The sequence below is a fragment of the Panthera pardus genome, unplaced genomic scaffold (genome assembly GCF_024362965.1).
Source record: "Panthera pardus isolate Hobbes unplaced genomic scaffold, ASM2436296v1 HiC_scaffold_8, whole genome shotgun sequence".
NCBI classification, from domain to species: domain Eukaryota; kingdom Metazoa; phylum Chordata; class Mammalia; order Carnivora; family Felidae; genus Panthera; species Panthera pardus.
In genome coordinates, this window is record NW_026527013.1 from 16,737,887 (window position 1) to 16,752,678 (window position 14,792).

The 14,792-nt window shown below is 42.5% G+C and overlaps 1 protein-coding gene and 1 long non-coding RNA gene across 7 annotated transcripts in view; one reads left to right on the forward strand and one right to left on the reverse strand.

The window, feature by feature from the left end:
• SETD2 (SET domain containing 2, histone lysine methyltransferase) overlaps positions 1 to 6,374 on the reverse strand; it is a 123,077-nt gene extending 116,703 nt beyond the window's left edge. The window contains exon 1 of one of the 2 annotated variants that reach the window (XR_008420632.1): positions 6,146 to 6,374. Coding sequence is in view for 1 of the 2 variants with exons in the window: in XM_053898338.1 (XP_053754313.1) it covers positions 6,146 to 6,217 (72 nt within the window). In the remaining variant the exon portion in view is untranslated. The remainder of the gene's footprint in view (positions 1 to 6,145) is intronic. The other variant, XM_053898338.1, reaches the window with a different exon arrangement.
• Positions 6,375 to 6,594: 220 nt separating this feature from the next.
• The window catches only part of LOC128775694 (uncharacterized), an 81,070-nt gene continuing 72,872 nt past the window's right edge, over positions 6,595 to 14,792 (forward strand). For all 5 annotated transcript variants that reach the window (XR_008420634.1, XR_008420633.1, XR_008420637.1 and 2 more), the window contains exons 1-2: positions 6,595 to 6,838; positions 10,568 to 10,636. This is a non-coding gene — a long non-coding RNA (uncharacterized LOC128775694). The remainder of the gene's footprint in view (positions 6,839 to 10,567; positions 10,637 to 14,792) is intronic.

Below are 14,792 nucleotides of genomic sequence, written 5' to 3' on the forward strand. Positions count from 1 at the left end.
AAAGGAAAAGGTCTGGAAAGGTATACCCTACATTGTTAGTACTGGTTACCCTCTTGGACATGGAATTTGGAGAGATGGAGCAGGGACGAAACGCTAAGGGTGGGTTTTTACTTTTTCTTCTATAGACGTCTGCACTATCCTACCCTTTTGCAATAAGCATCCATGGTTTTGGTAGTTAAAAAAAATAAATAAATAAACTATTTAAAACATACTACCAGACACTTTTATTGTTCTTGAAATATCACAATTGTGGTAAGTACAAAGACAATAATAAAGTACCTCCAAAGCTTGAATTTAAAGCTCTCTCCTCAGAGATTAAAGACTGAGAGGCATCACAATTAAAAGAAATTTGTAATCCTACACTGAAAAGAGAGGACACTATTGAGACAACTGACAAAATTTAAATACAAACATTTTATCAGTTAACAGTATAGGTACAAATATTAAATTGCCTGAATTTGATTACTGTACATTGGTTATCTGAGAGAAAGCTTCTTCTAAGGTAATGAAGATATTTAGGGGTGAAAGGTCTTGATGTTTCCAACTTGATTCAGACAAAAATAAACACATGTATATTTATTTTTTTATATAGAAAGATACGTCAATAGGACAAACTTTCAATTACCGGTTAATGTGGATGAACAGCATATGGACACTCATTATACTATTCTTACAACTTCTCTGTAAGTTTGAAATTTTTTCAGAATAAAATGCCTCCCCCACTCCAGAGTAGATTTCTCTCAAATAGAAAGGAAGGGTTCTAAACGTGATGTTTGGTGCCTCCAGATGTAATGGTTCAGTTTCTAATATGAATGGTCTCACAGGGCCTTATTATAATAATAGCTCTTAGTGCATTACAAAATAAAGTACTCTACGGTACTCTGGAAGAATTAACAGAAATGAACGTCAACTTTTGATTCTGTAACCCAGGCTAGTCATCCTTTGTCATCCAGCATATGACTATTCTAGCTTCTCTTCAAAAACTGACAACGCTCACAGAAAAACACAGATTATCAAGTCAAGAAAAATTTTACGTATCTGTTAAAGACTAAATTATAATACATTTCTATTTTTAAAAGGGAATCAATTAGGACAATTAAAAAAAATGGCAAAAAAGATTTGGGTATATCAAACTCCCACTGAGGAAACTACAAAAGTATGATTGGCTGATAATGTTATATATATGAAGGAGGTCTTGGCAGTTTGAACATTTCTTAGTAAAACACAACTGTATCAACAGTTGCTTGATACCTTTCTAAAGACATAATGTGTCAGAAGAATGGTCCGCCTGAAATCTAAAAAAGAGCAAAGAGGAACACGAATACTGGAGAGGTATATACTCTGTTCTAAGCACTAGGATAGTTCATCAGGCTTTCTAACCAGGAAATTTTCCCAGAAATATTTCTCTTAGATAGCTTCCTGAGGTATCTCTATTCCCACTCTAGGGTGAATTACAAGGATTTTATGAGCATTTGAATAATCTCACTGCTTTGTATTTTATTAGAACACGTAGAAATATTTTTTCCCAGTTAATAAACTTTGGCTAAATTCACCATGCTTTTCCTATCATGGTGCCTTGTAAAGTACTCTTCTTCCTAGATGCATTCAATGCTAATCATAAAAGATCTAACACTGTCCTTATCTTTAAGTCCTCACAAAACCTTTCACAGAAAATACTATGATCCCCCACTTTGTAAATAATGACTCCAAAGCAGAGAGTAATTATGAAACTGGCTCAGGTTCATAAAGCTATTAAGAGGTGAAATTCTAAAACCAGGAACCATTGGCTCCAGAGCCCAAAGTTTAACTTCTTTTTGTTCTTTGGACCATTTTAGCAGTCTGATGAAGCCTGTAGATTTCTTCTCAGTTTAATATTTTTAAATGCATAAAATATATATTATAAATGAAACCAATTACATGGAGGACAAAAACCCCCAATGTGTGATACAGTAATATATATACACTTCTTAACAATGTAGTAGTGGTAGATGTCTACTGTAACTTGGATGTAATGATAAACATCAACAGTATTTTGAGACATCTACAATAACCACAGCATATCAAAATATCTGTGACCTGTCTAGTAGTAAAATCACAAGTACTGCTAATAGTACTGTAGTTTGCTGTTTACATCGGTAATTTAAAAAAGTGCTAACTCCTAGTTAGAGGTAGTAAAGAGGTAATTTCCCTCCCTAAGTTTATGGATGCCTTCCATGTAAGGCACACTATATAACAAAAGCTTCTTAATACTGCAGTTTAAAGGGATCACTCCCAGGTTCTTGTCTCCTTCTACACTGGCCCCCTTGGTGATCTCTTCCAATGCTGTGGTTCTGAATACTAAGTTAATGACCACAAAATACATCTCTAGTCCAGGCAATTTCCCTTAACTCCAGGGTCTGACCTGGATATCAACTCAACCCAAATGTCTAACAGGCATCCCAAAGTTACCATGTCTAAAACTGAATTCCTAATCTATTTCCCAAACTTGGTCTGGTCACGAAGTCATACCTACCTTGGTTGATCGCAAATCCCATCTTTCTAACTGCTCAGACCAAAAACCTGGGAATCATCCTTGGCTCCTCTCTCATCTGCCACATCTGATCTATTAACAAACCATACCGGTTTGATCTTCAATGTGTATCCTGAATCCAGTCATTTCTCACCATGTCCTATTACCACTTTACAAGTCACCAGCATCTCTCTCCCAGATTGCTAGCTTCAAGTCTCCTTGCTTTGCTGTTCCCCCCTGCCTGAAGCTGAAAACAGACCATGTCATTCCTCTATTGAAAACTCTGGGCAAAGTCCTTAAAATGGCTCTACGAAGCACTGTGAGATCTACGCCCCACCCTGACCCAAGTTATATCACTCTTTTTGTTCACTCCATTCTAGCCACACCAGGCAGAACTCACTAGGTCTGCCTCAGCACCTTGGAACGATTTCCTCTGCTTGGAATGCTTTCACCCCAGATATGAACACAGCTAATCCCTGTCCCTTTTTGCCTAAATATCATTCTCAAGAAGGTTCACCCAGTCTACCCCATTTTAAACTATAACATCTTCCCCAGAAATTCTGGATCCTCCTTACCCTGCTCCATTTTGCAAAGCACTTACCTTTGAACATTCTATATTATTCATCAGCACCCCTCACTAGGAGGGGTGCCCATAAGGCCAAAATTTTGCGTGTTTTGTATACCACCCACCCCTAGCGTGCCTGTGTCTGGCACAAAATACGCATATGTTCAAAGAACAGCACTTCTATCATTGTTAAGTACTTGCCTGTCTCTCTCATTAGAGAAGTTCCTTGAAGACTTTAACTGGATCTAATTTGCAGCGTCCTCAACACCTGGCCCCGACAGCAAACACCTAGCGCACAGATACTCAGGTGATTACAGCCATTTTCACCTGAAATACAATCCTATATGCCACAGGAAAAAAGTCAGGTCTCACAGCTGTGCCTGATTAAAGAGTGAGTGCAAGACAAACACAGAACATCAGGCTCCAACTGTTTCTTCGATCAAACTAAATTCACATGCTGTGCCTCAATTTCTTCCGTGTCAAAGAACCATTTCAAACTACCTAAAGTCTAAAGGGGACACTTGGTCATGTCACCCCCTCAAGCCCACCTCATCTTTTCAAGCTTGACTTACAATCCTACCTCTTTTAAGTTTTCCCTGATAACCCCAGAGAGAAGCATTTGCAGATGCCACGCTCTGTGCCCAGGGCTTTTCACACATAATGTTCATTCAATCCTCCCAAAAGCCCTAGGAGGTCGCTACCGTCACGATCCCAATTTCAAAGATGGGAAAACCTTGGGGGTAGAGCTCAGGGGTAGAGCATTTGACTGCAAAGATGGGAAAACCCGAGCTTAGAGACATGGAGTCACTTGTCCAAGGTTCAACGAGTGTACAAACCCAGGTATGTCGGATTCCGAAATCCGTGTTCTTTATCCCTACACTGTAGTGCTCTTGTCTATGCAGGAGTATCATGACTGACTGGCAGCGTACACATACTACCTCAACAGGGTTTCCTGTCACTTCACTCTCTAGGCTTCAGTTTCTGCACCTGAAAGACAAGTGACACTGTCCAGGATGCCGACGAGGATCCCCTCTAGTTCTTACGTTATAACAGAAGACATTTTACAATTCTTTATATACTCCATGCAGGTTAATACACACACACACACACACACACACACACACACACACACACACACCACACCCCTTTGGAACTCAGTCACTTAGAAATCCAAAGCAGTAACAACAGAAAAGCAGTGAAAATAAAAACTCTCAAGACCTTGTGTAAAACAATAAACATTCTTGATTCTTCCCCACGTAGGTCCATCCAAGATGCACTTGAGTCCATTTTGCCACACAATATGAAAAATGTTTTCCCAAGAAAGTGGAAGGATGTGATCCTTAAAGCCTGTGAACTTCACCACACAACCAAGTAAAAACTGGAAGCAGGCATTTAGTCGGATCAAGGGATAGCATGTTATTTTGTACCAGACAACTGTTCAATAAGTGTTTATTGGATCATGATACAGAGCTGTTTGAGGTTTTCCAAGTCTCACACCAAAAGCCTATATAACATGAGCTCTGTCACTGGACTGAGGATTGTGCAGTAAATCAAAACAAACCTAATCAAGGTAATGTTAACCTAAAAGCAAGGAACCCATAAAAGGATAAAGCCATGTAGGGCCAACTTACTGTCGTAAAAGTTGGGTTTGTTTAGAAGGGTAGCGTAAGTACTTCTCTTTCGGTGCAGAAACCATCAACACCCCAGCAGAATCCTTCTGGGTTGCAACTAAATCTAAAAGTAAGATCCAGACGTGACTGGACCAAGTTGCAAAGCTTCGGGCAAAGAGTTCCAAAAAAAAAAAAAAAAAAAAAAAGCCATAGCAGAGCTAAGGTAAAATGTGTCAAAAGAGCAAATCTCTTGGAATCATTCTGCTGACAAAGTGACAGTTTCAACCGAAACCCCTACCAACCGTTAAGTTAAGTTTGCAAAGAGTCGTACATTCATTATCTCTAGGTAGACTCCGACCAACACCAGCAAATGGAGTTTAAGAATAGCTTTTTAAAACAATAGTCTTGTGAGGGCGGAGGGAAAGAAGTGAATCCAGGCTCTGGAGTGGAAGCTCTCGGAGGTATTGGATACAGTAGCAGCTACAGCCCTCCACAGAAATGTGTTAAAAAAAAAAAAAAAAAAAAAAAAAAAATCTCCAAGTCTGAAAAAATACGGCCGGGCAAAACTATTTCAGTTTTCTGGAACGCTGTCTCTTTAGAGAATCCTCACACGATCCTCAGTTTTTAAGTCTTTATGAGCGGTAGAAAGTCATCCGTTTAGGGTAAAAGGTTCCTGTTACCAAGGAAGTAGTGTCCCAAAGTGTGCAAATCCCACAATCTGGAAGAGAACGTATGCCCCTCCGAAGGCTTTCATTTTCAGGCGGAAAAACAAACCCGGTGTCACCTCAACATCGGGGCCACACAAACCTCGCCACCATTACAAAACCCAAGTGCCAAAGGTGCAGAAGCTGAAGCCGGAAGCACTGCGAGGCCGGGATCGAGTTCCAGAAGGGGGGGGGGGGAAAAAAAAACCCAAGAGTGCAGCGCGGACCCTCCACGGACCCCGGCCGAGCGACGCACGCTAGGCCCTTCCGGTCCGAGCCGCCGTCTCCGGGAGGCCGGGCGACAGGCCGGGCGACGGGCCGGGCTTCCACCCGAGCCCGGGGATTCGCGGCCTACCCTCGCCGATGCCCTCTCGCTGACTCCGACACCGGCAGCTCCTCCGCCTCGGTCCCTGCGCCTGCGGCGCGGCCTGAGGGGTTCGCGGGAAGCCGGAGGAGACCGCCGAGCCACGGGCCGGCCGGGTCGGTGAGGACGCGGCGGCGGCGGAGGCCGTGGCCGCCCCTCCCCCACCGGCCCGGCCCAACCGCCGCTGCGACGCGACCGGCCGCGCCAACGCCGGGCCCAACCGCCGACCCGCGGAGGCCCGGGCGAGGCGGCGGCGCGGGCCTGCTCCCCACGCCGCCCGCGCGAGTACACCGCGGGCCCGTTACTCCTCGCGCCGGCCCGCGCCGCCGCCCGTCAGGACGCGCCGCCCTCGGTTCGGGCCGAGGCGGCGGGAGACCGCGGAGCTGATACTTACTCAGGGGTCGGGTGCTCGGGGTCGTAGAAATCCCCCATCTTCGGAGGCGGCTGCGGCGGCAGCTGCTTCATCGGGAGCGGCTGGAGGCGGCGACGCGAGCCCCCTCCCCGCGGCAGGGCGACGCGCGGGAGGGGAGGGGAGGGGAGGGGAGGAGGCCGCTGGTCCGACCGCGGCGGCGGCGGCAGGGGCGGCCCGCGTCGCTTGCTCGCTCGTTCCCTCCCTCCCTCCGGCGCCCGCCCGCCCGCCGCTCTCTCCCCCACACACTCACACGGGGAGCGACGCGCACCCCGCCAGCCCCTCCGCCGCACAGGCCCGGCCCCTTAAAGGGACACGCACGGGCCGCGCGTCCGCCGCCAGTCGGCGCTCCCGCAGCTGCCGGGCGACCCCCAGGCGGGGGCGGGTCGGCCGGCCCGAGTCTGCCCGCGGCTTCCCGGAACAATAAGCTCCGGGCCCGAGCGCCGTGGACCCGCCCGGGACCCCGAGAGAAGGCGCCGCGGCGACCTCTCTGTCAGGCCCGCCGAGGCGGCGGGGGGCTGAGGCGTGACCCGGCCCGGCCCCAGGCTGTTGGCAGGCGACGTCGGGGGAACGGCCCGAGCCCGCCGGGACTCTAACCTTCCTGCCCCGCCGCCCGTAGCACAGACGTCCGCGGCCGCGCCGACGACGGCCCCTCCCCCGGGTCCCGGGACTCTGAGGTACCGCGGTCGCCGCTCCTCCCGAGCCTGTCTCCCTTCTCTCCTTTATTCCTCCTGCTCGCGCTCTCTCCCCCTTGCCTCTTCATCTCGCCCCTCGGCAGGAACGGAAACGGAGCCAGGCCGGGGATTCGCCCGGAGCCCAAGCTCCCCGGACGCCCCCTCCTCCTTCCCGCCTCCCTCTGGGTCATCTGCTCCCCTCACCCCCACCCCAACTCGGCCAGGCCACCGCGCCAGCCTTCCGCCGGCTTCTTAAGGCCTCGGAACAAACATCCTTTTTAAAGGCTGCTAATCACTTTCCTGCAAAGATGACAAGGTGAGCTTAAAGGGGACAACTTGAAAGGGCCAGGGTTTTTAGTTCTTCTTTTTGGAAGGAGAAACAAGAATGCCCAAAGCCTTTAGCTAAACGCTCGGGGCGTTGAAGAGTTCGTGGCAACTGATCATTTTGAAATTGGGAGTTCACAGGATCACCATAACTTTGAGTAAGATTTTACCAGCCGACGGCTGCACGGAAGTCTGTGTTGTGGACTGGAATGTTCGTGGGCCACCCCCCACCCACCTCCACACCGTTGAAAACCCTAACCTCTCAGGGATTAGGAGGTGGGGCCTTTGAGGTGATTAGGTCACGAGGGTGGAGCCCTCCTGAATGGAATTAGTGCCCTTATAAAAGAGACCCCATTGAGCTCTCTCGCTGTGCTGTGTGCCACGTGAGGGAGGACCCAAGGAGAAAAGGGAGGACTACAACCCAGAAGAGTTCCTCCAGCAGACTTCGGCCTTGCCGGCACCTGCACTCCGATTTCCAGCGTGCAGAACCGTCAGCACTAAATTTCGGTTGTTTGTAGCCACCCAGTCCATGGTATTCTGCTATAGCAGCCTAAAACAAGACGGTATGTGTCCTAATTACTGAAGTGTGACCTAAGTGAATTGACATCCTTTATTAGCTCTTTTTTATATCCTGTGTGCGCGCACGTGTCCGTGCCTGCGTGTATAAATTCATATGCAGGCAGTGTCTATATTAGCGTTTTATCATCGTTTCTCACTTGGGGGTCATTTTGGCTTTTTTTTTTTTTTTTTTTTTCTGTTGCCTTTAGGCATGGGATCCAGGTGCAGGGCCCATCTGATTCCCTAGATTCAAGTCTCCCATGACCACTTCTCTAGAGACCATGAACGTTACATAATTTCTGTGTTGTTTTTTTTTTTTTTCTCATTGTAAGATGAGAATATTGATGTGGACAGGTCCTTTCACTGTTTTTAAGGATTAAATGAGAGGATATTTGTAAAGCTCTAAACCTTCAGTAAATGTCAGCACTTAATCAGACATTTCAGGGCAGTGGTTAAGTGTACCAGCCCTGCCACTTTCTAGTATGTGACACTGGGCATGGTTACTTTTCATGCACGATTGTTGGAGGATTGAATACTATTAAATGCCTTCATCTATTGTTGTACCAGTGTTTTTTGTGCACGTATTTTAAATCCAAAGAGGATGTATCTTCAGAACTTATTCTCGGGCCTGGCCTCTTGATCAAAGCTGTGGAATAATTTGGTCTTTAGCATTATTATTATATATTGACTGTCTCCTGTTTTGTTACATGAAGCCTTCTGCAAATGTGTTTGAAGGAAAAATGTCAAACGTCTTAAGGTGAAACCTAAAAAGCATTTATCCCTGGTGAGCTGAAAACCATAAAAATCTTCATAATTGCTCCTGCCATTCCTGCTTCCTGTTGACCCATCCCAGGGGACCCCAGGGTAGCCTTTAGTGACCTTGAAACAAAGTTGACTCAGGCATCTCTTGCTTTGGGGTAGACAAAAGGCCAAAAGTTGGACATTGTCCACTGTTCGGCTCCAGGTACCTGGTAAAGAGTTGGGGGGAAAAATGTGGTTGAGGGGATGGCAGAGGCACCAGTTGCTCCCTCTTCAAAACTAGTATTTGTAAACAAAATGTTTAAGGTAATATACTGGCAAGACAGAACTGACACACACAGACATAATACAGTCAAGACAGTGAGGTATCTAAAGTGCCACTGGACGGTACTTTTTTTTTTTTTTTTTACCTCCAATGTGCCCAGGCCAAAGCTCTCCTGCCTCACATAGGAACCTGGCCAAAGCTCTAGAGAGAGGAAAATGGTCATTCCCATCCTTGAACCCACAGCTGAAGCTGAATGGGGAAACCACTCCTAACCACTTACTCTTGCCTCTTCCCATCCCGCTCTTCTCGCACCGAATCTTTTCCCCAGGTGAGGATTCTCAGGAGACTGGTTGTGCTCAAGAGATGCCAATTTGGAATAGACCAGCAAGCCCCAGGCCTTCAGTCCTAGGACTCCTCTAAGTCCCTTGCTTTGCCAAGAGGGGGCAGAGTTGACAGTGGCAACAGGGCCAGCATTGGGAGTGGGAGCAGGGCAGTGTGGGCAGTTGTGTCTCTACCCATGTGCTCCCACAAAAACTCTCACCCTGGCAGAGTCAGGCCTATTGTGGCAGCCATAGCCTGTGGTTAGTAGTCATCTGCTGATATGTGAAAGGTTGAATATGGTATCAGAGAGGCAGTTTGGGAGTATACATGAATAACTTATGCAAAGCTGGGTTATATCAAGATCAAATGTTTGAAAATTCAGGCTTGCCAGTACAAGACTCATGTAGATCACAACAGTTTGTGAGATACTTACTCAGTTTCCTTGATTATTTAAATATTATCTTGAATCTATTCCCAGCTGACATGATCCTTATTTATTTATTCTTTCCACCCCCCGACCATGTGCTCTTAAATAGAGGAATGGTGTGTATTACAGATTCCAAAAATGTCTTTTTCTTTATTTGGTCTCTGGGAACCCAAAATTAGCTGTTGCTATGATTGCATATTAACCAAAAAAATCATAAATGCATACAGGTCCATCCTAGCATTAGAGTAGAAACATGACTTGGGCATTTAGAAGCTGTTACATACTGTTTTTTTATGGTGATTTACTGCTTAGTTTTAATAGATCGACAAATTATTCTGTTACAACTGAAATTGATTCCTTTCCATTAATTAAAAATGTAATGAGATACTGGTTGGATCACTTGGATCAAGTGGTTTAAATGTGTATTTACTTCCCTGTAGGATAGAAATATATAAAGCCAACATCTTAGCATTTGGGGAGGATAAAATGTGATAATGTCTGAGAAAGTACTTGGTGAATGTAAACTAACAGCCATGCACCAAAAAATTAGCTACCTTATAAATTTATGTAGATACCCGAAGCTCGGCATAATTGAAAGTTATTTTAGATTTAATCAGTATACAAAAGATAGGTAGCATCCTTTAGAATAATGGTTATTTTAACTGTTCTACACAAATCTATCACACCCTTTGGCTCTGGAATTCCTTAGAGAAAAGAGTATAATTGCAGTTGATCTTCAATCATGTTCAATCTGCAGATCTCTACACAAGAGGAATCTGTGAAACAATACGCAACCCATACTGAGTCCTATCACATACATTATTTATGTCAAGTGAGCACCTTCCTCTGGAGTAGTAGTATACTCTGTAGTTGTCTTTTCTCTTCCATATCTCTTTGTTAACTGACTTCCATTACCTAAGTCTATCTTCCCAACTCCTGTCATTGTAGGCAGAAGCATCATTGTCTTTCATATTTTATAGTGTTTGGCCTGTATGTTCCAGGTGTGTAATAAATACTTTGCTACTTTTTTTAAAACCTTACCTTTTTTTTTTTTTTTTTTTTACTCTTTTTCTTTTAGAAACTCCTCAAGCGTTCACATTGGATTTTTCTGTCAAGACTACATTGTTGACCAGCTAATAACATCCAGGTAAGCACTGTCTTTTGTGAAGACTCCTTCATAAGCCCCTGAGAGCCAACCATTTCATTGGGCTTGAAAGTGCTGACTTGAAAGAACCATACACTTAACCGTCAAGTACACAGGAATATTATTAGTTATGTGTTAACATGTGTTAATCTCGTCTTCCCTACAAGAGTATCAAACACTCAGGGAACTGATGTAATGTTTGTTCTATTGTGTTTTGATGTTGGCATCTTGGATCTTGGGAGCTACTTATTGCATCTTTCTTCCCAGCCTTGTCTCTCCCAGCAAAGGACTAAACTCATTTTAACAGATTAATAAACCAAAGATCCTAGAGATTAAGGTACTTAACCTAGAGTCACATGACTTTTAAGGAATGATAGAGCCAGGATTTGAATGTAGCTCTCTGATTCAAGATATTTTCAGACCAAAAAATCTGGAGTTTACCACCAACAGAAAACACTCCCTGATGCAAGAAGCAAAGAAATGGGTAAGTAAGTGGTTAAAATTAAAAATGCAATAAAGGAATAATACTAACAATGTGTGTGGTTAATGAAGTAAGGCAAGATGGAACTAATATCCTGGACAACAAAGTCATACTTTGAAGTGGGAAGGGTGGGATGATGATTAGACTTAAAGTTTTCCAAAGTCCTTGTATTGTTTGGGAAAACAATAAAAATATTGATTAAGCTTTATTCTTTTAAGTATTCAAGTTAAAATATCTCAGGTGACTAAGAGTTTTAATTTCTAAATTAATAGAGGGAGAAAATAGAATAAAAATCCAACAAAAGCATCATATGATGATAGAAAAAAGAAACAAATAGTGAAACAAATAGAAATCACAAATAATATGGTAAAAAATAAATGCAAATATTTCAGTAACTATAGTAAATGTAAGCCGAATAAGGTCTCCAATTTAAAAAAAGAATGCAGGGGCGCCCGGGTGGCTTAGTCGGTTAGACTTCGGCTCAGGTCATGTTCTCACAGTTTGTGGTTCAAGCCCCGCATTGGGCTCTGTGCTGCCAGCTCAGAGCCTGGAGCTTGCTTCCGATTCTGTGTCTCCCTCTCTCTGCCCCTCCCCCGCTCACGCTCTGTCTCGCTCTCTCTCTCAAAAATTAACATTAAAAAAAAATTTTTTTTAATAATAAAAAATAAAAAAAAGAATGCAAACAGACAAGAAAACAAAATCCAACAGTATGCTATTTTTGAAACATTCTCAAAACGAAGAACATAGAAAAATGTAGGAGGATGGAAAAAGATGTCAGGCTAATATATCAGTAGAAAGCTTACCAGTAACATCAGACAAACTAAGAATAAATGAAGGTTATTAAATAATGGTAAGTTCAGGACCCTAGGACTTCAGAATTCTAAACATGTATGTTCATAATTACAGGTCCTTAAAATACTGAAAGCAAACTTTGACAGAACTATGAGAAAAATGTATAAATTTCCCACTGTAGTGGAGATTTTAATACACCTCAAAATAATGATTGGATAGATCTTACAAGAATCAGAAGATATGAGCAACATAATTAAGAGATTAAGGGGCACCTGGGTGGCTGTGTCAAACGTCTGACTCTGGATTTCAGCTCAGGTCATGATCTCATGGTTTGTGAGTTTGAGCCCCATGTGTGGCTCTGCACTGACAGTGCGGAGCTTGCTTAGGATTCTCTCTCTCTACCTCCCTCTCTGCCCCTCCCCTGCTCATGCTCTCTCTCTCAAAATAAATAAAGTTTAAAAAAAAAATGAGACTGAATTAATAGACATATTAAATGTTGCACTTAATAGTGCATTCATATCCTTTTAATGCACACATGTGAGATATTTATGAAGATTGAGCACATGTATGTCCATGTAGTAATTCTCAACAAATTTTAGATAATTGATGTTGCATAAGCCACATTCTCTAACAAACATGCAATTAAGTCAGAAATACTAAGGGGAGAAAAATACATTTGAATATTGAAACACATGTTTGTAAATAACTTGTTGGTCAGAAAAAAAAAAAACTATGATGGGAATTATAAAATAAATGGATCTAAAGAACAATGAAATGTAAATCCTGGATTTTTCTCACTAGGAAAATTTTTTTTGTTTTGTATCTAGATGAGAAGATGCATTTAGCAGAGCCTAATGTGGTAATCACTTCACAATATATGTAAATCAGACCATCACACTGTATGCCTCAAACTTACATGGTGATTTATAGCAATTATTTCTCAATAAAACTGGAAAAAATAGTGAAATACCAAAATCATAGATATAGCTAAAGCAGTAATTAAAGGGAAATTAGGAATTTAAATACTTATGGAGGAAAAGACAAAATTGACAATTACATGTCAAACCTAAAGTAGAAGTAAAGAAAAAATAAAGATGAGAGTACAAAATTAATGAAAGAAAAGGCATACGATGGAGAAGATGCACAAAGCCAACAATTCGTTCTTTCTGAACGAACAATTCGACCAAATTCTGACAAACTGGGGAAAAAGTAGAAGATACAAGTAATGAGAAGAGGGACAAAACTGTGGAAACTACTGCAATGATAAAATTGACCCAAAAAATGAACAATCTGATATCAATAAATTTGAAAACTTAGATCAACTCGGGTAACTTTCTAAGATAATAGAAATTAGCAAAACTGTCTTAGTGAGAAATGAAAAACCTATCTGTTCCTAAAACTATGAAAATCAGTAGTCTGGGGTGCCTTGGTGGCTCATCAGTTAAGTGGCTGGCTCTTGATTTCAGCTCCAGTCATGATTTCACAGTCATGGGATCCACCTGCATCAGGCTCTACACTCAGCATGGAGCCTGCTTGGAATTCTCTCTCTCCCTGCCCCTCCCTTGCTCATTCTCTCAAAATAGATAAACTTTTTTAAAAAATTTTAATAAGATTAATCAGTAGTCAATTTTCCCTCAAAAAGAAAGGAAGGGGTAGAAGGACAGACAGACTCAGACAAAGATAGGACAAAAAAGGAAAAGGTTACAAGCTATTCTCATTCTTTAACAAAGATGGAATAATCCTGAACAAAATATTAAAGCAAATCCAGCGATTCATCAAAAAGATAAAAACCATAATCAAGTTGAATTTATTTCAGGAATGAAAGGGTTCAATGTTGCAAACTTTTTAAAGCAATTCACCATACTGACAAATTATGATGGTGTGATAGGCAGAATAATAGCTCCCCAAAGATGTCCACTTCCTCATCGCTAGAACCTGTATTTTTCTTTTTGCAGCAAAAGAGACTTGGATGTGATTGAGTTCCACACCTTGGGATGGGGAGGTTATCTTGGATTATCTGGGCTCAGTCTAATAATAAATCCTAAAAATGGAAGAGGAAGGCAAAAGAGAGATGAAAAAGGGCAAGGACTTGACCTGCCTGTTGCTGGCTTTGAAAATGGAGGAAAAGGGCCATGAGCCAAGGAATGTGGCAGCCTCTGCAAGATGAAAATAACCCTCACTCATTTTACAGCCAGCAAGAAAATAGGGACTGTGGTCCCACAACCTCTAGGAACTGAATTCTGCCAATAACCCAAATGAGCAGGAAATAGATTTTCTCCCAGAGCCTCCAGAATGGAATGCAACCTGCCAATACTGTTTTTAGTTCAGTTAGACCCATACTGGATTTCTGGTGTGCAGAAATTTATGTTGTCTTATGCTTCTAAGTTTGTAGCAATTTGTTACATCAGCAATTGAAAGCTAATACAAGATGGTACAACCAAATACTTTTAGATGGAGGCAAAAGTGTTAACTTTCTGTAACCATTCTTAATTTTAAAAAAAGAAAAGAAAGAGGGAAAAAAAAACCTTTAACAAACCAGGAATAGAATGAAACTTCCTTAACCTGATAAAGATCTAGAGCAAACATGATACATCATTGTGAAATCATTTTTTATTTCTTTTGAAATTAAAAAGCAAAATGTTTGCTATCACATTTCTTTTTTTCTTTTTCTTTTCTTCTTTTTTTTTTTTTTTTTGCTATCACCATTTCTTTTCAAATTGTACTTGAGTCCTAGCCAGCAAAATAAAACAATGCAAGAAATAAAACATGTAAGAAGTAAAAAGGACAGTTGTTATTTACAGGTGGTATGATAGTCTATTTAGAGAACCCCAAATCATTTACAGAATAATACTTAGAACTAAAGACATTTCTTCAAGTTTTTCAGAT